The sequence below is a fragment of the Lithobates pipiens genome, unplaced genomic scaffold, assembly GCF_037356315.1.
Source record: "Lithobates pipiens isolate NorthernLeopardFrog02 unplaced genomic scaffold, aLitPip1_a1.2 Scaffold_8, whole genome shotgun sequence".
NCBI lineage: Eukaryota > Metazoa > Chordata > Amphibia > Anura > Ranidae > Lithobates > Lithobates pipiens.
Window position 1 is genome coordinate 325,919,796 of NW_027507903.1, and position 23,269 is coordinate 325,943,064.

At 46.9% G+C, this 23,269-nt stretch overlaps 1 protein-coding gene across 3 annotated transcripts in view; it reads left to right on the plus strand.

Annotated features, from left to right (window-relative positions):
• LOC143963337 (sideroflexin-1) overlaps window positions 1-23,269 on the plus strand; it is a 120,457-nt gene that overhangs the window by 73,498 nt on the left and 23,690 nt on the right. For all 3 annotated transcript variants that reach the window (XM_077472946.1, XM_077472948.1, XM_077472947.1), the window contains 3 exons: window positions 6,798-6,847; window positions 6,933-6,982; window positions 10,739-10,786. In XM_077472946.1, the coding sequence (XP_077329072.1) occupies window positions 6,798-6,847; window positions 6,933-6,982; window positions 10,739-10,786 (148 nt within the window). The remainder of the gene's footprint in view (window positions 1-6,797; window positions 6,848-6,932; window positions 6,983-10,738; window positions 10,787-23,269) is intronic.

Below are 23,269 nucleotides of genomic sequence, written 5' to 3' on the forward strand. Positions count from 1 at the left end.
TCTGCTCGGGTCCCCTGCTGGAGTTCTTTGCCTCTTCCTCCTGCTGAGTGCCACTATAGCAAGCAGCATGCACTTGGGGCCACCCGAAGAGGCTCCCTTCTGAGCTGCTGCTGTCTGTCCATTGACACAGAGCAGCAGAAGGAAAGACCCCCAGAGTGCCATTGCTTTTGTCCACATTGCTGGAACTGGTTCCCTTCTTTCCCATCAGAGCCTATTCTACCAGAGCTGTTGGTGTTTGCTGGGCAAAATTTTTTATTTTTTTTGTTTTGGACAGAGTGAAGATGGATTCCTTCCCTTGGAGTGCAGTACAGGTCACAGGCGCCTCTCCTCTCTGCATTTTTGATTGCTGCCTATCGCTTGCTAAAAAAAAAAACCTGGAGCTTCACAAAGTGGGTGGGGTTGTATGGGTATGCTCTAAGGGCGGCCCAAGCAAATGTTTGCTTCCAGTCACCAGAAAGTAGCAGCATATAACCCATGGTCTATGAATATCAGTCCTGTACTGTATTCCAAGAAAAGGAATTTACAGGGAAGTCAAAATTCATATTTATCTTATATTCACCGACTGACACAGCTCCTCTCTTAGCCATGGTATTGTTACGCCCACCTTTAGGAGAATACTAGGCATTACATGTTATGTAACACACAGAACTTTCGAGTTCCGCCCAGGGGCGGTCCCTTAGGTAACAACCCTCCAGCCTGCCATGCAGTCATCAGTTTTATTTTGCCTAGTGAAGGAGAAGGACCTAGGAACCCTGACGGGCCCATCGATCCGTGTGTTTTTTTTTTTTGCGCAAGATGATAGATCCTGTGATCTGCTATCAACAGCCGGCTGGGTGACAGGCTGGATACCCTTATCCTTGTAGTCTCCCCAGTCCGGCCATCGAGCGTGTGCAGGCCAGAGCTCCAGAGGTGGTTCGGTGAGCTTTTATGCTCCAGGGCACACACATGACTGGGCTACTGATGTCTGCGTCAGTGGGCCAGGCCAGCAGCCACCCTGTACTGATCAGAGAGTGGGTCTGTAATGGAATGTCTGCCAGCTCTTCAGGACTGGTAAGTACAGCTCTCCCTGCCTCGGTTGGGCTTAGCAGCTGGGCATTCCCTGGGAGGTCGATTTGGGGGTCCCTCACCTCCCTCTCTTCTATCCCTGTCCCTTTCTCCCCCCCCTTCCTGTGGGGGATGCTGCAGAGCGGGGTGTGTGTGTCTGCAGGGGCTCTCCAGGGGGCTTCTCATCTGGGGGTGGGGCGGGGTTGTGCTGGCTGGCTCTGTCCTGGGTCCTCTTTTTCATGTCCCTGGAAGGTGCCTATGAGACTGTGCTTGTGTCCTGTGCAGCGCTGTGTTTACCGCCATTGTTCCTCTCTGTCCCTCATGGCTTACATACAGCGGCCATCTTAGGTGTGGGCAAGGGCAGCATTCTCTCCTGGGCTTCGGCGGCCATTTTTCCTGTGATTTATCCTTATACTGGACACCGGCGGCCGTCTTCTGGAAGCTTGAACACGTTTTTTCAGTGTTCTCTAGTGGCAGCATGTGCTCCTGTGTTTTATGTCCTTATGCTGGGCGGCCATTTTCTTTGAGCCTGAGCACACCTCAGAGTGGTTTTAGCGCCATTAGCTTCCACCGACAGAGCTGATTCCTCTGCACCTGGGAGCCAACTAAGACTACAGGCACTACCTGCTGGATAGCGCAGAACCCCTAAGTGTGGTGAGTCCTGCGGGAAATAGCCCCTCAGCCTGCAGCAGTAAGGAGGGTGTGACTGTCACTGTCCTAAGTCCCCTTCGGGTGGTAGACAGAGTAGGGTCAGCATGGCTTCAGAAACTAGTGTTTCTTCCCCCGAAGTCCAGGCAATTGCAACCAGGTCACCTGCGGTGCCCTTGGACACCTTGTCTGTGGTCCTCAATTTGTTCGTTGCCAAGATGGAGGCGGTGCGTGGGTGCCAACGGTGCCCCCCCCCCCGTCCTCTGGGGAGAGCTCTGACGCAGATTCTGGCCCTGCTAAGGCTGGTGACCTCTGCTCTGTCGTGTCAGGTGACGCTGACCAGGACCGTTCGGACAGTGATGAGTCCCCGCCCGGGTCCGTGTGCGACAAAGCGCTTGTTGGAGCACTTATCACAGCTGTGCGTGATACCCTGAAGATTCAGGAGCCAGCAGATTCCTTTGCTGAGGTAGTGGTTCCTTTTGGGTCCTGTAAACCAGCACGTTCACCTAAGGTGTTCCCGGATCTGACTTATTTTGACAAGTTAATTTACAAGGAATGGGGTTGCCCGCAACGGACCTTTTCGGTCCCCAAATACATGGCGGTGCGTTACTCCTTTAAGGAAAGCCTTCTCAAGAAATGGTCGGCTCCTCCGATCATGGACCCCCCAGTATCCAGGTTAAATAAAGTAACCACGATCCCGGTTGAGGGGACTCCTGCATTCAAGGATCCCACGGACAGGAAGGCCGTGGTGGTGTCTCGTTCCTTGTTTACGGTTGTGGGGTCAGCCATGCGACCTGTACTGGCACCCGCACTTGTGTTGCATACACTGACTGAGTGGGCAAAACTTTTGCTCCACGAATTGGGAGAGCAACAGGCTTCCCCTGTCTGCATGGAACTAGCAGACCAACTAGTGCAAGGCCTTAAGTACATCTGTGACGTGGCCCTGGATACTCTCCCCCTGTTATCCAGGGCTTCAGTCTCAGCTGTGGTGCTGAGGCGCCCAATTTGGCTAAAATGCTGGTCGGCTGACCAGGCATCCAAAAAGCTCTGACGGATCTTCCTTTCCTTGGCGACCGGCATGTGAGTACTGGGACTCATGGTAGCCTCCTTTTGAGGTAGTACCTTACTCCCAGTTCCACACCAGAGTTCTGCAGAAGGGGATCTTGTCAAAATGGGACAAATCTCAGTTGTCCCTAGATTGACAGATCCAGGTGAGCCAGTCAGTCAGGGACTCATTGATCTGGTAATTGAGGTCCCCCCGGTGATTCAGTCCAGAAAATCATTCCTTCCTCTGAAATGGACGGTGATCACAATGGACGCCAGTCTATCCGGCTGGGGTGGAGTGATGGGGATTCAGTCGGCTCAGGGCCTCTGGTCGACGGAAGAATCTGAGTTGCAGATCAATCTGCTCGAACTGAGAGCGATCAGGCTGTGTCTCCACACATGGTCGATGAGACTTCAAGGGCATCCGATCAGGATACAGTCAAACGCCACGGCTGTGGCGTACATAAATCACCAAGGGGTAACAAGAATCTCAGCCGCTGCATGGGAGGTCACTCACTTACTTCGGTGGGCAGAGCGTCACGTACTGGCCCTGTCGGCCATTTACGTCCCGGGAGTGGAGAACTGGCAGGCGGACTATCTGAGTCGACAGATGCTGGACCCAGGAGAATGGGCATTGCATCCGGAGATATTCAGGCTGCTGTGCCTGCGGTGGGGCACACCAGATGTGGCTCTATTGGCCTCCCGTCTCAATCGAAAGGTACCAAGATTCGTGTCAAGGACCAGAGATCCGTGGGCAGATGCGTCAGACGCGCTGGTGGCTCCGTGGGATCAGTACCAGTTGAGCTACGCCTTTCCTCCACTAAAACTGTTGCCACGCCTGCTGCGCAGAGTGGAAGCTGAGGGGATCCCAGTAATCCTGGTTGCCCCAGATTGGCCTCAGTGTCCTTGGTACACAGACCTGGTGCGTCTGGTGGCGGACGCTCCCTGGCGACTGCCGTTGCGAGAGGACCTCCTATCTCAAGGTCCAATCTTTAACCCTGCTTTACCATCGCTGGCTTTAACGGCATGGCTGTTGAAAGCCAGGTGTTGAGGAACCGGTGTCTGTCGGACTCAGTGATTCCAACTAAGTTGAGGGCACGGAAATCTTCTCGGAAGATATACCATCGTACCTGGAAGGCCTACATCTGTGTGAGGAGAAAGGATGGCATCCGCGCTCCTTTGCCATATCCAGGATCCTGCTGTTTCTCCAGCAAGGAGTTGACCAGAGATTAGCATTAAGCACCATCAAAGGACAAATTTCAGCTTTAGCTGTCTTTTTTTCAATGACCCCTGGCATCGCACTCCTTAGTGAGTACCTTTGTCCAGGGGGTACGGCACGTAGTCCCTCCGGCGCGTCCACCGTTGCCCCCCTGGGATTTGAACTTGGTTTTGTCGGCGCTTCAAAGACCGCAGTTTGAAAATATCAGGGAGATTCTCTTGTTGACTCTTTCCCAGAAAGTGGTCTTCCTAGTGGCCATCTTATCGGCCAGGAAGGTTTCGGAACTGGTGGCCTTGTCCTGCAAGTCGTCCTATCTGGTTATCCACAGGGATAAGGTGGTGGTGCGTCTGCAACCTTCCTTTCTACCGAAAGTGATCTTGGCTTTTCATATCAATGAGGACATTGTATTACCTTCTCTGTGTCCTAAGCCGAAGCACCCTAAGGAGGTGGCCCTTCACACTCTATATGTGGTTAGGGCTCTGAAGGTGTATTTGTCTGCCATGGCTCCCTTTCGGAAGTCAGACTCACTGTTTGTTTCGGTGGCTGGTCCAAAGAAAGGCATGGCTGTTCCCTTTAGCCACCATTTCCAGGTGGATCAGACAGATTGTAGTACAAGCCTACGCCTTTAAGGGGCAGGTGCCCCCCTTTCCGGTCACGGCCCACTCCGCAAGGGCAATAGGAACGTCTTGGGCTTTCCAACCCCAAGCGTCTGTCACTCAGGTGTGTAAAGCTGCGACCTGGTCGTCTGTCTATACGTTTACCAAGTTCTACAAGGTAGACGTCAGTGCATCGGCTGATGCCTGTTTTGGCCGCAAAGTTTTGCAGGCTGCCGTGTAGTTGCAATTGACTATGCAATTCACATTTTTTCCTGGTTTTTCGATAAAAACGCAGTACTGTTACGTAATGCACTGTTTGCATTACTTCCGCATTTGCTGTGGTCTTGGAGATCACTCCTGTTGAGGGTACCCTGTTGTGCGTGGTGGTTTTTTTCACGCACTGCTGTTTTTGTGTGGGTATAGTTTCACTAGTTCCCACTTGCCATGGTGGATGAAGTTTTATGCTGTTTTTTTCCCACTCCTCGTTTTGGCACTGCTTGGGGACGTCCCATTTTGTTACAGAGAGGAGCTGTCGGTCGGTGAATATAAGAGAGAGAAAATAGGATTTTTTGTACTCGCCGTAAAATCCTTTTCTCTGTAATTCACCGACCGACATAGCACCCGCTCCTCCTTTTTCTCTCTACGTTATACTGCTTGTTGACGTACTGAGGCTGCTAGTGCAGAGTGTGGGGGATTGTAGCCTGAGGGACCACCCCCCTGGGTGCAACTAAGAGTTCTGAAGTGTTGTATTACTACTTTGCCTAGTATCTCCTAGTGATAGGGCTAACAACCCATGTTGTTACAGAGAGGAGCTGTGTCGGTCGGTGAATTACAGAGAAAGGGATTTTACGGTGAGTACAAAAAATCCTATTTTTCTAATAAATTCATACAGGACCATGTTGTAAAAATGAATACACCTCAATGAAAGTCTTAAAAGTAGTGCTAAATTTTTGACAAAATCCTAATTAACAAGAATTCAACTACAGGTGGGTCTAATTATTCATCAAACAGGTGTCCAGCAGACAGTTGATTGTAAAAAAGGCATTACTTAACAAAGAAAACGCCTTCCCATTTCATGCTGTCAGCAATGGCACCACATGGAAGAGAAATATCACAAGACCTGAGAGAGAAAATAATCTCTCTACACAAAGGAGAGGGCTACAAGAACAGCAGCAAAGCCAAACTGGGGTGACTGTTTCCCATGACAAAATACAGCGTACGCTGCAGAGAAATGGCATGCATGGGTGTCGTCCTCGAAGGATGCCTCTCCTAAAGCCCATGCACAAAAAAGCCCGCCTAGAATTTGCCAGGGCCCATGCTTATAAAGAAGACTACTGGGACTCTGTGCTCTGGATTGTTGAGAACAAGACAAATGTTTCTGGAACTGATGTCATTAAAACTGTATGGTGTTGCAAAGGTGAGGAGTACAAGGAAAAATGCATGGTGCCTACAGTGAAACGTGATGGTGGATGTGCCCTTCTGTGGGGCTGCATGAGTGCTGCTGGTGTCGGGGAGCTGCATTTTATTGACGGTATCATGAAGTCACAGATGTTCTGCTCTGTATTGAAAGAGAAGATGCTACCATCAGTCCGTGCCCTTGGTTGTCATGCACTTTTCCAACATGACAATAATCCAAAACGCACATCTAAGTCCACTGTTGCTTTTCTGAAGAACAGAGCATGAGTCAGTGGCCAAGTATGTCTCCTTATCTGAGCCCAATCGAACACTTATGGGGAAATCTGAAGAGACCTCACTCTCCATCCAGCATCCAGGCTCTAAAAGAGGTTGTTCCTCAAGAATGTAAAAAGATAGATGTTGCAATATGTCGCCAACTTGTTCTTTCCATGCCTAGAAGACTTGGTGCTGCCCCAAATCATGGAGGTCATACAAAATTCAAGATGTAGTGGTTTTTGTTGTGGAGTGTATTCATTTTTGCACCAACTCATTTGAGTAAAACTGAATATTTTGTCATCTAAGTTATATTATTAACCTTACTTTCATGTAATGAGCTAAACAAATGTTCTATAAAACTCAGCTTTGTCAAAAATTTGGAAATTGTTCTTGTGTTCATTGAGATATTGATTAAAATCTAGCTTTTCAAAAGGGGTGTACTCATTTATGCTGAGCACTGTGTATGTGCAACATTTAAAACTATGCTTACTTAAGTCAAGTTTTAAAGCGAATGAAAATCAAGAGAATTGCAGCATTATTATCTGCTAACATAAATTCTATGCTATATTTTACAGCTATTCCTCCATTTTTAATGAACAGTTTGGAAAAGAAAGCATTCCTTAAGGTAATGTGAAAATTCTGTATTGTATAATGTAATGCCATCTAAATAATTTTGCTTAATTTTCATACAAATCTCTCTTCTATATTAGCGATTTCCATGGATGAGTGCCCCCATACAAGTAGGATTAGTGGGATTCTGGTAAGAAGTTCTGCATTTTGATAACATCTGAGATGCCAATAAGCCCTACTGCCATAGTACTTTGTATTAACTATTCTCTGCATTTAATACTGTGATTAATAGTAATATGTTTGCCTTCTGTAAATAAATAAAATCAGCATAATAATTTATTGCCCACACACATGATCCATATTTTCAAAGCTTCTAAACATGATCTTACTTACCAGAGCAATTTTACAGCCAATTCCAAAAATTTGATTATCTTAAAATGGAAGTAAACTCGCCTCCCCTCGCTTCCCACGCCAGTCTCTCCCAGGTGCAAGGTATTCAACCATTGCGATTGGCTAGGCCGAATGATGCACCTCTCACACATGCGCCCATTCACTTCAGCCCTGAGGTATGCTGTGGATATATACTGAGCTGCACAGGTCAGTGTACATTCTAAAAATGAATACAAACAGACAGGTAAGTCTGTTTTATTGCAGAGGACACATAACATGTCTTATCTACAAAAAAAAGAACCTGTCCACTCAATTTTTTCTTCGGTCAGCTTTCATTCTATTAGTATAGTTAACTAAAAAATGCCATACAAAGTGTTAATACAAGCCATACATATAGTTTATTAGGTATGCAGGGATGGGTGTAAGGCCCCCAACACACAACCTGTGCACCCATCCCAGTGAACCTGTCTAACTCTGCTTTGCGGGTGGATCCATACAGCTGGTGCATATCCATTCACATTTTTAGACTGCCTACACCAGGGGTCAGCAACCCTTTTCCACTTAAAGCAGTTGTATAGTCAATTTTTTTTACTTTTACCAACAGGAAAACCTATAATAAGGCTTACCTGTAGGTAAAAAAAAAAATCTCCTAGACCTGTACGGTTTAGGAGATATTCCCCTCGCAATGCGCCGCTGACTGCAGAGGCGCATGCGCACAAAGGGATGAAATCTCCCGCGCGCATGCCGGGAGAGTGGCCGGAGCCGCGATACCCAGAAGAAGCGCTGAGGGAACATGTCAGCTCTCTCACCATGGCTCTCTCACCATGGATCGGGCGAGATGTCGGGGCCTCGTTCTAAGGTAAGTATTTCAAAATGAGCTAGTATGCGGTGCATACTAGCTCGTTATGCCTTTTCCTTTGCAGGTGGCAAAAAAAAACACATTAGCGGGTATACAACTGCTTTAAGGGCCAGATTCAATGTATGTGAATGCATGGAGGGCTGCATTCGCCTGCTAATAAATTAAGATAATAATCATAATTCTAACATGGTAATAGTGCAGGTTTACCTCACTAAGGTGCTTCACTAATACAAAGCCAGGGAGCATGTGGCTGGGGATTTGTATTTTTATTGCCCCCTCCCCTATCCTGGCACCCAAGGGGGGCTGACGCCAAGCAGAATTGTCGGGAGATGGGGGTCCCCATTACTAGGAGAGATGGGGTGTCCGGATCCCCAAGTGAGATGGGGTGTCCCTGTCCCAATGCCCCCCCCCCATAGTAAGTTTCCTAGAGTAGAACTCTTCTACCTTACACAGGTGTACAGCAGAGCAGAGATTGGCATCACAGGTCTGGATGGGGATGGGAACCGCTGCAGTTAACTTTTCACACTAACAGGCTGGTGATTGGTTGCTAGGATTGCCTGGCAGCCAATCACCTGCTGTTTAATGTAATAAGTTAACTCCAGCAGTTCCCGCCCCCATCCAGCCCTGTGATGCTTGCCGATGTCCAATAAATAGGACAGCGGCGAAAATGTCCACAGGTTGGGTGCCCGTGAATTAATCACGGTCAACGATGGGCCGGGTATTTAAACAGTGGTGGGCTGGGTGCCGACCCCTGGCCTACACACTAATAGAAAAACAAACAAATGGCTTTTAGCTCTATACGGCGCTTTGAACCCATGTGTGTGCGACTTAAGTGTTGCAAATTGGACCCTAGAAAAGGTAGGAAAATTATGCAAAAAATAAGGATACACAATCTTTTTAGTTGCCTTGTTTCATCAATCCTGATGTATTTAAAGAGAACTACTGCTATGGATATACAGTGGTGTGAAAAAGTGTTTGCCCCCTTCCTTATTTCCTGTTCCTTTGCATGTTTGTCACACTTAAGTGTTTCGGAACATCAAACCAATTTAAGCAATAGTCAAGGACAACACAAGTAAACACAAAATGCAATTTGTAAATGAAGGTGTTTATTATTAAAGGTGAAAAAAAATCCAAACCATCATGGCCCTGTGTGAAAAAGTGATTGCCCCCCTTGTTAAAACATACTATAACTGTGGTTGTCCACACCTGAGTTCAATTTCTCTAGCCACACCCAGGCCTGATTATTGCCACACCTGTTCACAATCAAGGCATCACTTAAATAGGAGCTGCTTGACACAGTAAGGTCCACCAGAAGATCCTTAAAAGCTACACATCATGCCGAGACCCAAAGAAATTCAGGAACAATTGAGAAAGAAAGTAATTGAGATCTATCAGTCTGGAAAGGGTTATAAAGCCATTTCCAAAGCTTTGGGAATCCAGCGAACCACAGTGAGAGCCATTATCCACAAATGGCGAAGACATGGAACAGTGGTGAACCTTCCCAGGGGTAGCCGGCCGCCCAAAATTACCCCAAGAGCGCAGCGACGACTCATCCAAGAGGTCACAAAAGACCCCACAACAACGTCCAAGGAACTGCAGGCCTCACTTGCCTCAGTTAAGGTCAGCGTTCATGCCTTCACCATCAGGAAAAGACTGGGCAAAAATGGCCTGCATGGCAGAGTTCCAAGGAGAAACCACTGCTGAGCAAAAAGAACATCAAAGCTCGTCTCAATTTCTCCACAACACATCTTGATGATCCCCAAGACTTTTGGGACAACATTCTGTGGACCGATGAGACAAAAGTGGAACTCTTTGGAAGGTGTGTGTCCAAGTATATCTGGCGTAGAAGGAACACTGCATTTCAGAAAAAGAACATTATACCAACCGTAAAATATGGTGGTGGTAGTGTGATGGTCTGGGGCTGTTTTGCTGCTTCAGGACCTGGAAGACTTGCCGTGATAAAAGGAACTATGAATTCTGCTGTCTACCAAGAGATCCTGAAGGAGAATGTCCGACCATCTGTTCGTGTACTCAAGCTGAAACGAACTTGGGTTCTGCAGCAGGACAATGATCCTAAACACACCAGCAAGTCCACCACCGAATGGCTGAAGAAAAACAAAATGAAGACTGGAGTGGCCTAGCCAAAGTCCTGACCTGAATCCTATTGAGATGTTGTGGTATGACCTTAAAAAGGCCGTTCATGCTCGAAAACCCTCTAATGTAACTGAATTAGGACAATTCTGCAAAGATGAGTGGGCCAAAATTCCTCCAGGACGCTGTAAAAGCCTCATTGCACGTTATCGCAAACGCTTGGTTGCAGTTGTTGCTGCTAAGGGTGGCCCAACCAGTTATTAGGTTTAGGGGGCAATCACTTTTTCACACAGGGCCATGATGGTTTGGATTTTTTTTCACCTTTAATAATAAACACCTTCATTTACAAATTGCATTTTGTGTTTACTTGTGTTGTCCTTGACTATTGTTTAAATTGGTTTGATGTTCCGAAACACTTAAGTGTGACAAACATGCAAAGGAACAGGAAATGAGGAAGGGGGCAAACACTTTTTCACACCACTGTACCTTACAATATGTATGTTTAGTGTATTGCAGGCATATTTTTGCAATTCATTATTAAAACTAAATTTTAAAGAAAATATATATACTAATTTTTTTTAAATGTTTGTTTTTTACTTTTTTCAGCTTGGTATTTGCGACACCACTTTGCTGTGCATTATTTCCTCAAAATAGGTAAGTGTATTTTTCAGATCCTTTGCTAATGCCATCAAATGTTTACTAATTGTGTAACATTTTGAGGCTCACCTGAAAAGCAGGCAATCTGGTTGTGCTCGAATGTACCTCTTTATTTTCTAGGGGCACTCTTTTTTTTTTTTTTGGCCATAAACAATGCCATTAAAAATGATATGGCAGCTTTGAGCCCTGAAAGCCAGATCTTTCATGCAACTCTCCACATTTGTCCACACCATGCTTTTCTTGCCAATACAGAGGCACAAGAAGCTCTGGAATATAGTAAAGTGCAAGAATCTCAAGGTGTATAATTACAACTCAATGTGAGTTGTGATTAAGGATGAGCTCCAGCGTGTTTGCACACTCCACGTGCAGAGCCCGCCAGGAAGTCGGCGCTGCGCTAATCACAGGCCGTGAGACATTTCCCGATGCTCGGCTGCAGAGATCGGGGCAATGTCTCACTGCCTGTGATTAGCACAGCGCTGCGGCAACTTCCTGGCGGGCTCTGCACGTGGAGTGTGCAAACACGCCTGAGCTCATCCTTAGTTGTGATATAGAATATTGAATGTGTTGCAAAGTTTTACTTTAAATTCCCTGAAAGCACGGACACACAAGGCTATGTGCAGCAGCAGTGAAGTAGCTTAATAGGGAAGTAGGTGATGAATACTGTATTTCTTGTACAGGTTATTGTAAAACTTTTTTTTGCTTATCGCATATTGGTAATGGACTATATAAGTGCTTCTGCAGAATTGCTATCCCCCCCCCCCCCACACGCCCCCGTTGATGGCTCACTTCCTCCTTCACAGTACTATGCACATAACCTTTAGCCAGGTTGTGTGACATGTTCAGCTCCTCCAGAAGTAAAATTATGTACAAGCTGCACTTTTGATACCTTATGATACCTACAATGACTCTTGTGATAAGTGTGGGGGCTGCAATTGCTGATCTTTCAATTGAGAATGTTGGTTACAATGCTGATGCTATGGCTTTGATGCTTTTAACTCTGACCTGAAATGACTATTGAGATAAAGAATTCCGATACTTAAGTACAGCATGCTTGGTCTAGACCTATAACTCCAAGAGTATTTAAGCCAGACACAGCCAGGTAACTAGCAATTTCAAAAGAGGGCTAGCAATAGCATCCCTCATGTTTTTCTCATGACAGTCGCTGTAAGAAGCTTTATGATGAACAAAGTTTTACCACACAGGCATGTCGGCATATACCTAGGCATTTGTACAATGTGATGGTAATGGAGAGGATAGCTAGCATGCTGATTTTCTTACAATACTGCCACTGACCATATGTTTATATGATCTTTGCAAGCTCAGCCTTTGCACTTATTTTGGAAAACATATAACATTACTAGAGAGGGGGCTTGATTTTGTAACGTGAACCTATGCACGGATGGTGCATACTAAAATATCTCTAAGCATTGAGGATTGAGGTTCACACACATGCAATCCGATTCATGTCCGAACTGTCAGTTCGCAGAGCGATATGTGAGCTGGGTGTCGTTAACATGACACTCCCCAGCAGTTTGCATATGGCAGTGTGAACTTAATTACAGGCCTACAATATAAAACGCCAAATCTCTATGCAAAATAATTGTACCCCTTTGATGCAAAAATCTGAAATAATTATACCGTCAGGGAGGTTAAGGAACTCGGTCAAGTAATTGCCAGACCATTGTTCCTAATTAATCTACTAACTGGAATGGTACTAGCTGATTGGAGAAAAGCCAATGTAGCACCAATATTTAAAAAAGGACAAAGATTTATCCCTGGGAATTACAGACCAGTTAGCCTAACATCAATTGTATTCAAGCTCTTGTAAGGTATAAGGGACTATATACAAGATTTTAGCAATGACAACTGTATCATTAGCAGCAATCAGCATGGATTCATGAAGAATCGTTCTTAACAGGCCAATCTATTTATCTTCTATAAGGAAGTGAGCTGCCATCTGGATAAAGGAAGGCCCGTAGATGTGGTCTATCTGGATTTTGCAAAAGCATTTGATAAAGTTCCCCATAAACATTTACTGTACAAAGTAAGGTCCGTTGGCATGGACCATAGGTTAAGCACATGAATTGAAAACTAGTTACAAGGGCGAGTTCAGAGGGTAGTGATAAATGGGGAGTACTCGTATGGGCAGGGGTGGAAAGTGGGGTCCCCCGGGGTCCTGTCCTGGGACCAATCCTATTTAATTTATGCATAAACGACCTGGAGGATGGGATAAACAGTTCAATCTCTGTATTTGCAGACGATATTAAACTAAGCAGGGCAATAACTTCTCCGCAGGATGTGGAAACCTTTCAATAAGATCTGAACAAATTAATGGGGTGGACAACTACATGGCAAATGAGGTTTAATGTGGAATAATGTAAAATAATGCATTTCGGTGACAAAAATATCAATGCAATCTAGTCCCTGGGGGGAGAACCTCTGGGGGAATCTAGGCTGTAGAAGGACCTGGGGGTCCTAGTAGATGACAGACTTGGCAATGTCATGCAAAGCAAACAGAATATTGGCATTCATTAAAAACGAGAGTTAGACTTACCAGTAACTCTGTTTCTAGGAGTCGTCCAGGACAGCACTAGAGAGATAGGCTCCACCTCCAGAGGCAGGAAACACAATCCAGATCTTTAAAGGGCGGTCTCCGTCCCTTCCCCTTCAGTCTTGTAACCGAGAACTTCCCTGAAACGGCTTCTGTAACGACAAAAACACTTGTCCAGCATTATAACAGCATATAGGGAGGGAATCCATGCTGTCCTGGACGACTCCTAGAAACAGAGTTACCGGTAAGTCTAACTCTCGTTTTCTCTAGTCGTCTGTTCAGGACAGCACTAGAGAGGATCAACGAGAACTTACCAGATTAGGGGGGGGACTACTGCTTGAAGGACCTTTCTCCCAAACGCCTGATCTTGCGCTGAGATAAGGTCCAATCTGTAATGCTTCATAAACGTTGAGTAGCTTGACCAAGTTGCTGCTCGACAAATTTGTTCTGGTGTCGCTCCAGCTCGCTCTGCCCAAGAGGTCGATAGTCCCCGTGTAGAGTGAGCCATGGGGGAAAAAGGACATTCCATTTTCATCACTTTGTAAGCTTCTACAATAGCTTGTTTTATCCACCTTGCAATTGTATTCTTTGAAGCTTGTGACCCCAATTTTTTACCGGCATGTAAAATAAATAATGCATTTTATTTTCTAATGCTTTTCGACATCTCCAGATACTGTAAGACACAGGCTCTCACATCCAGTTGGTGAAATTCTATCGCCTTAGGATTAGTGGGGGACCCACAGAACGAAGGTAAAACAATTTCCTGTGTTCTGTAGAACTTTGTCACTACTTTGGGTAAAAACTCAGGGTCCGTGCGCAACACCAGCCTGTCTTAAAAAATTTGCAAAAACGGCTCTTTCACCGAAAGTGCCTGAAGATCGCTAATGCGTCTGGCTGTGGAAATAGCCACTAGGAACACTGTTTTGAGCGTGATCCATTTCAAGTCTTCCTGTGACTTTTTTTACCCATCCCTGTAATACAATTGACAGGTCCCATTTGGGTAAAATTTTGAAAGGAACAGGTTTAATCCTGGTCAACCCCTTAAAGATCCTGCTAACTAGCGGGTCTGCCGCCAGAGGTTGATCCAAAAAGACAGGGCCGCAACTTGTACTTTTAAGGTACTAATAGCCAGTCCCTTATCCGCACCGTCTTGTAAAAACTCCAAGACTGTCGGGATACTTACAGACACCTTTTTAGTGTCTAACCAAGAACAAAAAACCTTCCAAAACTTAACATAAATTGCTTGGGTTACCTTCTTTCTACTAGAAAGGAGTGTTCTAATCGTCCTATCCGAGAGCCCCTTAGACTTCAAGAGGCTCTCTTCAGACGCCAGGCCGATAACTTCAGGGTCTGTATTTCTGGCAACCGAACTGGACCCTGGGACAGCAGATCCTCCCTCTCGGGCAACATGAGGGGAGGCTCGTCTGTCAGGCCCATCAGCATTGAGAACCACGGTCTCTTCAGCCAATACGGAACCACCAGTATTAATGTGGTCCATTCCTGCAGAAATTTCCTCAGTACTAGAGGAATTAGCTTGAATGGGGGAAAGGCGTAGCAAGTGCGAAACTCCCAGTTTTGTGCCAAAGCGTCTATCCCTTTTGCCCCTGCCTCCCTCTCTAGGGAGAAGTATACTGGGACCTGGGTGTTCACTTTCCTGGCGAACAAGTCCCCCTTGGGGAGACCCCATTTCCGCACTATCAGCTGAGAACTCTCCCTGTTCAGGGACCATTCTGATTCGTATACCTGGTGTCGACTCAGAAAATCCGCCAGGTGGTTGTCCACCCCCTTTAGATGGACCGCTGAAACAGACTCTAGGTTTTCCTCGGCCCAATGCATGATCGTACTTGTTAGCTTGATCAGGGACGGGCATCTCGTTCCTCCCTGTTTGTTTAGGTAGGAAACCGCCACCACGCTGTCCGAGAGGACCTGTACATGGTGGTCCCTCAGATCCCTGGCAAACGCCCTTAAGGCTTCCCAGATTGCCTGCAACTCTCTCCAATTGACCGACCTCTGGGACTGTGTCTTCCCCCAGCACCCAAGCACTGGCATCCGTAGTGATGCAGACAGACACTGGAGGAGACCACCATAGACCCCGTACTAGGTTCTCCTCTCTCCTCCACCACCATAGAGACCTTCTGGTCTTTGAGGATAGATGGATAATCCCATCCAGGGATTCTTGTGCCCCGTCCCAGATGCAGAATGTTGGCCTGAAGGCACCTGAAATGAACCCTTGCCCAAGGAACCGCAGGGATTGTTGCCACCAATAGGCCCAACCCTGCCATAGCTGAGCGGAGGGAAATTGCCCGATTGGTCTGTAGAAAGGTTAGTCTCCTTCACCTTTTCTACTTTTTCTTCTGTGAGGAAGACTTTCTGTGACACCGAGTCTACCAGGAAACCTAGATACTATATGGCCTGTGTTGGTGTCAAGTGTGACTTTTCTTTGTTTATTAACCACCCCAGCCTTTTTAGGCAAGAGATGGCTACCCTCAGATCTCCCTGCAGTTGGAGCTTTGAGGGGACGAAGAATAAAAGGTTGTCCAAGTATGGTATGACGGCGACCCCTTTCAGTCTCAGGGGAGCCAGTGCTTCTGCCAGGACCTTGGTGAATATCCTGGGGGAAGAAGATAGACCGAATGGCAGAGCCCTGAATTGGAAGTTTCGGATCTGCCTTCCCCAAAGAATCGCTATTCTCAAATACTTTTGAGAGTTCTCTCAAATGGGGATGTGTAGGTACAGATCGAGGGAGGCCATGAAACAATTTGGAGGGAGTATTGACCTCACTGTAAAAATTGTTTCCATCTGGAATTTTTTTGTAAGTTACCCACTTGTTTAGTAACTTTAGGTTAAAAATTAACCGGAATTTGCCTGACGGTTTCTTCACTACAAACGCCTGAGAGTAGAGACCGTGGCTTATTTCCTGTGGCGGAACTGGCACTAGAACCCTCTGGTCTATTAAATCGCCAATATGCGACAGCAAAGCTGTCGCTTTCTGAGGGTCCTTGGGAGGCTTGGTCAGACACATCCTTGTAGGTGGGGTGTGTTTGAACTGTATTTTGTAACCCTCCCTGATGATCCTCAGAATAAAAATATTTGGGGTAGTCTTTTCCCACTGTGGGAGGAACTGCCCCAGTCTCCCCCCCCCCCCCCCCCCCACAGGAACCAAGTCACTGGGACTTGGTGTTTTTTTTTTTTTTTTTTTTTAGAAGAGGAAAAAAGATTGCTTTTCTGTTTTCCTCCCATCCACTGTTTTTTAGGGGTTGACTCCTTGGAGGTCTGTCCCTGTGACTGTCCCTGCCTTTAGGGACGAAAAAAGCATTTACCTGTAGTCTTTTTGCGTTTAACAGGAAAGGCCTTTTTCTTGTCCGCAGTACGGTCCAGGACCTTCTCAAGGTCCTGCCCGAACAAGAGGTCTCCCTCAAAGGGGATGCCACATAAGCTCACTTTTGAGGCTGAGTCTCCTGACCAAGACTTCAACCAAAGTGCCCTGCGAGATGCGTTTACGAGGGCAGTGGTCCTGGCTGACAATTTGACCAACTCCGCAGAGGCATCTGCCATATAACCTGCTACTTTATGTAGTATAGGAAGGGAATCCAGGATTTCCTTTCTGGAGGTCCCCCCTTCCAAATGGCTTTGCAATTGTTCCAGCCAGACCTCCAAATTGCGGAGCCACTATTGTGGCCATTGCAGGTTTTACATTAGTCATGGTTACTTCCCATGACCTCTTCAGCAGCACCTCCATCCTTTTATCCATGGGTTCCTTAAGGACATCCATGTCCTCAAAGGCGAGGTCTGTTGATTTTGCACACTGAGAAAAAGCTGCGTCTACCTTAGGTACTTTGTTCCAGACGTAAGTGGGGTCCTCACTGAAGGGGAATCTCTGCTTCATACTTTTAGGGAAAAAAAAGCTTTTTCTCTGGCTCCTCCCACTCTTTCTTGATTGAATCTACCAGTGTGCTATGAACCGGAAAAACCCTGACGGAATCTTCCTTTAGGGTCTGATATATCCGGTCATGTAAGGACCGGGAGACTGGCTCTTCTTTAATTTCAAGCGTCTCATAAATCACCCCCAGTAAGGCATCTACCTCCTCGAGTGAGAGCCTGTATCTGGGAGGGCTTGTCCCTTGAGCAGGAATATCTCTGGATGATGCCGTCTCACTTAGGCCATCCAGTGAATCGAATTCTTCCCCTGATTCGTCACCTTCCTCTGGGGTGGAAGCAGGGAGGACTGTGGCTGGTTTTGGGGTCTCAAGGTTCGCTAGCATTGTCTTGATGGATTGCATTTCTTTCTGTACTCCATAAATCGAATCCTTACAAGCCCCCGTAGCTTCCTTATAGACCAACTTGTCTATGCACGGTTTACAAAGGGGCTTAGACCATCCTTCTTTTAATTTATTCATACATGAAGGACATCTCTTCTTCCCCCCCCCCCCCGACCTCTCTGGTTCTTTGGGCAGAGCCTAAGACAAGAGAAGAAGGAAGGGAAAAACAGACAAGCTAACACCAGCGAAACCTTAGCAAAAATAGGATGCCTTCACCAAACACCTATGTGCACCCCCCCAACCGTTAACAGGATTCGCAAGACACTTTAGTCCGGATCCTGTTCGAGAGAGGGAGGGAGGAAAAACACACCTGGACCATTTCATAATGCCTTTGCATTGATTAGTCCATCACCCCCCCCCCCTCTCTCCCAGCCCTGGAGGGTACAAGACACCTCTGTGTTTGTTTGCCTACCTGAGCTGGTTCGGCTCCACTCCACTCTCTATTGCATCCATATCCAATCGGAATCTTGCCTGACCGCCTGGAGGCTTTTCCCTTCGTTTGTGATGCAGCATGATCGTTATGTGGCCGAGGCTTTTTAAAATGGCCGCCAAGGTTCCGATCGTCCGCTCGCCGCACGACCCGGAACCCGAAAGTGGATTGCTGGAAGTCCTCTGTCCTGCATTCCACAGGCCAGAACTCTATGCCTGTGTCCGCCCCCCTGCCTGATTTTCGTGCCCAAATCCGAACCTATCGTCAGGCGAGGGAATGCCAGCCCTCCCCGGGCTTCAGAAGGAGAACGCCGGTTCGTAGCTGCTGTCAACCCGACGACCCCAGATGTCTGCTACCAAAACAGGTACACAGAACTCCTTCCCCATCTCTTATGGGCACTCCCACCGTCAGGGGAAGGAGAGCTCCTGATCCAGCCGCCGCCTCCGGTGGAGGAAACGCAAAGACTGAAGGGGAAGGGACGGAGACCCCCCCTTTAAAGATCTGGATTGTGTTTCCTGCCTCTGGAGTGGAGCCTATCTCTCTCTAGTGCTGTCCTGGACAGACGACTAGAGAAAAGGGGATTAATGCCAGAGATAAAACGATAATTCTCCCACTCTGGTCCGGCCGCACCGGAAGTATTCTGTCTGGTTCTGGGCACCAGTCCTCAAGAAGGATCAGTGTTGCCAAACATCAGTATTTTTATTGGCAGACAATTAAAAATGGGCACTTTTCTCCTGTCGGTAAATGCCAGTGACAGGAAAAGGCTGGCAGTAAAAAATATGTCAGTGACTCTCTGCTCAGAGCTGCACATGCATTGTTCCCCTCTGGAGCTGACCGATCCCCTCCAAGTGCCTGCTATAGTGTGTTTGGGAGGTGCCGGCAGGAACAGATCTGGTAGAGGCGGTGCCTTAGCATGTTGTGTGATGTCATGGTGTAGAGGAGCCCAGCGAAGCAGCCTTGTGTGCCGATATGTAGGACAGGTGCAAGGCAAGCCGGGAGCGGGACTGTCAGTGCTATTTGGACTGGAGTGGACTTAAGGGACCACCTGGTTTGGAGAGAGACTGTCGCTGTGACTCGGGAAGGGACATGTCGTGACGGTGATCTGTGCTGCTGCACACTGCTGTCAGTGTTACTGTGATTCATTGTCATAAGTGTGCCTGCCCATTCTAATTTCCTGTCCCGCAACTATGTTCTTTATCAAAAATAATATAATAAATATGTTTCTTGCTTAATAGCTACCTTAACCACTTGCCGACCGCCGCACGACGATATACGTCGACAGAATGGCACGGGCAGGCATATGGGCGTATATATACGTCCCTGCCTTCCCGCGGGTGGGCCCCCCCCCCCCCCCCGGTGCCTGCGGCGGTCGGTATTCGTTCGGGAGCGATCCGGGATGAGGGGGCGGCCATTCATTCATGGCCACCCCCTCGCGATCGCTCCCGACGAATGGAAATGCTCCGTGACATCACTTCCTCTCCTGTAATGTAAACACAGGCAGAGGAAGTGATGTAATCTCTCCTCCGTGTCGGTATTTTTCGTTCCAGCACCGAGGAGAGAGGATCGGTGAGTTGCACCAACACGACACTACACAGTAGAACATGCCAGGCACACTCACACCCCCCGATCACCCCCCCAATTACCCCTGCCCCCCCAGTCACAGTGACACCAATTGCATTTTCTTTATTTATTTATTTGCATTGGTGTCATTTGTGACTGTAATAACTGTTAGGGCAGTTAGGGTTAGCCCCCTTTTAGTTCTAAGGTACCCCCCTAACCCCCCCAATAAAGGTTTAACCCCGTGATCACCCCCCGTCGCCAGTGTCACTAAGGCTGGGTTCACATTGCAGCGGTTTATGAGAACGGATGTGATTCGCACCGCACTGCATCCGATCTCTGTGCGATTCGAGTTCAGCCATACAGATAGTATGGCTGAATTTGCGTCGCACCCACTGCAAATTCGCACGGGACCCTTTTTTTGGTCCACAGCAGAATCGGATCGCATGGGTGTTCACACCATGCGATCCGAGTTTGCAGATCGCACTGCGATATGCGAACTGATCTGGGGGTGTCATTAACATTTCACTGACACTCCCAGCAGTTCGCATAGGGCAGTGTGAACTGCCGCCGGGAGGCATGCGATGCGGGAACCCGCCGCGGATTCGTGGCGTTCCCGCATCGCTCCAGTGTGAACCCAGCATAATAAGCGATCGTTTTTCTGATCGCTGTATTAGTGTCACAGGTGACGCTAGTTAGGCAGGTAGGTATTTAGGTTCGCCGCAGCTTTTTATAGCGCCAGGGACCCCCATATACTACCGCATAAAGCCCCCTAGTTAACCCTTTCACCAGTGATCACCATATAACTTTTACAGGTGACGCTGGTTGGTTAGTTATTTTTTTATAGTTTCAGGGCACCCGCCATTTATTACCTAATAAAGGTTTAACCCCCTGATCACCCGGCGGGTGATATAAGTTTGAGGGTCAGATAAGGTCTGCGTCGCCCCAGGCAGCGTCAGGTTAGTGCCAGTACCGCTAACACCCACACACAAAGCATACACCTCCCTTAGTAATATAGTATCTGATCAGATCTATATTAGCGTCGCCAGCAGTTTAGGTTTCCCAAAACGCATTGTTAGCGGGATCAGCCCAGATACCTGCTAGCACCTGCGTTTAGCCCCTCCGCCAAGCCCAGACCAGCCCACCCAAGTGCAGTATCGATCAATCACTGTCACTTACAAAACACAACACGCATAACTGCAGCGTTCGCAGAGTCAGGCCTGATCCCTGCGATCGCTAACAGTTTTTCTTGTAGCGTTTTGATACAGTCGCTGACAGCCTAGGTGCTTTTTTACCTGTGAGTCTCACTAGTGTACCCCTAAATTTAGGGGTGTCTACTTTCCAAAATGGGGTCATTTGGGGGGGGTTTGTGCCATCTTGGCATTTTATGGCCTTCAAAACTGTAATGGGTAGTGAGGAGTGAAGTCAAAAATTTACGCCCTTAGAAAGCCTGAAGGCGGTGCTTGGTTTTCGGGGCCCCGTACGCGGCTAGGCTCCCAAAAAGTCCCACATATGTGGTATCCCCGTACTCAGGAGAAGCAGCAGAACTTATTTTGGGGTGTCATTTCACATATGCCCATAGCATGTGTGAGCAATATATCATTTAGTGACAACTTTGTGTAAAAAAAAAATAAAAAAAAATAAAAAATTTTTTTTGTCTTTATTCAATCGCTTGAGGCAAAAAAATAAAATATTCAATGGGCTCAACATGCCTCTTATCAATTTCCTTAGGGGGTCTACTTTCCAAAATGGGGTCATTTGGGGGGGTTTGTACTGCCCTGCCATTTTAGCACCTCAAGAAATGAGATAGGCAGTCGTAAACTAAAAGCTGCGTAAATTCCAGAAAACGTACCTTAGTTTGTAGATGTGACAACTTTTGCGCAAACCAATAAATATACAGTTATTGACTTTTTTTTTTACCATAGACATATGGCTGAATACATTTTGGCCTAAATGTATGACTAAAATTGAGTTTATTGGATTTTTCTAATAACAAAAATTAGAAAATATCATTTTTTTTCAAAATTTGCGGTCTTTTTACGTTTATATCGCAAAAAATAAAAATCGCAGAGGCAATCAAATACCATCAAAAGAAAGCTCTATTTGTGGGAAGAAAAGGACAAAATTTTGTTTGGGTACAACATTGCATGACCGCACAAATACCAGTTAAAGCAGCGCAGTGCCAAATTGTAAAAAGACCTCTGGTCATTGACCAGCAAAATGGTCCGGTCTGAAAGTGGTTAAATCACAATGCTAAGTGCATATTGTACTTGTTTGTAGCCTAAATACTGAAATTTGCACTTTAACCTGTCATTTTGTAACTTTTGGAAATGGCAGTAAAAACTTGGCTGTGCCAGTGAATTTTGGGTGTTGTGTCAGTAAATCTCAATCTGGTAGGTTGAAAACACTGAGAAGGATGTGCTAGAACTGGAGAGAGTCCAGAGAAGGGCGATAAAACAAATTGCTAGTTATGAGGAAAGGTTTACGAGGGCTGAACTTGATCTCTCTGGAGAAGATGCGCTTGAGAGGGGATATGATTTCAATGTACAATACCGCACTGGTGACCCCACGATGGGGATAAAAATTTCTGCGCAAGGGAATTTATTAAAATGTGGCCATTCACTAAAATGAGAAGGAAAGTGGTTTAACCTTAAACTGCGTAGAGTGTTCTTTACTGTAAGAGCGGTTAAGATGTGCAATTCCCTTCCACAGGCAGTGGTTTCAGCGGGAGCATTGATAACTTAAAAAAACTATTAGATAAGCACCTGAACCACAACATACAGGGATATACTATGTAATACTGACATATAATCACACACATAGGTTGGACTTGATGGGCTTGTAAATGTCAGCTCCCAGGAATCTATGACTTGCAGACCCCCCCGAAATAGATGAATCATACTGACTGCCAGATTCTGAATGTGTGTTTAGTTTACAGCCTATGAAAAAGAATAATGCCCCATTCAGCATAGCAAGATTATGTAGGGTACTTTAACAATTGTGGGCTTGTGTCAATCTGCTTTATGGTGCATGTTAAAGTAGAGCTAAAGGGAAAACCTTTTTTCTCTTATATTAACCGACCGACACAGCTCCTCTCTGTAAGTAAATAGGTTGTATAGCCTGCCATTAGGAGAACTAGGCAAAATTGTTACACAATACACAGAACTTTTAATCCCGCCCCAATGGGGCGGACCCTGTGCTATCAACCCTCCTCACTGCTCCCAGCAGCTTCAGTTTTTTTTTTGCCTAGTAAGGAGAATGACCTAGGAACCCTGCGGGCCCTCTCGGTCCATGTTTTTGCTGCAGGTTTGCTGCTTTTTGCGCAAGATAGAAGATCTCAGGATCTTTCATCAACTGCCAGCTGGGTGACAGGCTGGTTAATGATATCCTTGTAGTTTCCCCAGTCCGGCCGTCGAGCATGAGCAGGCCGCAGCTAAGGCTCGGCAGGCCACGACATGCCTCAGCTCCAGAGGTGGTCGGTGGGCTTCAATGCTCCGGGGTATACATATGACCGGCTACTGACGTCTGGATCACAGTATACCGGGCCAACAGCTACCCTGTAACTGTGCAGAAGTAGGTCTGTGATGGAATGTCTCCCAGCTCTTCAGGAGTGGCAAGTACGG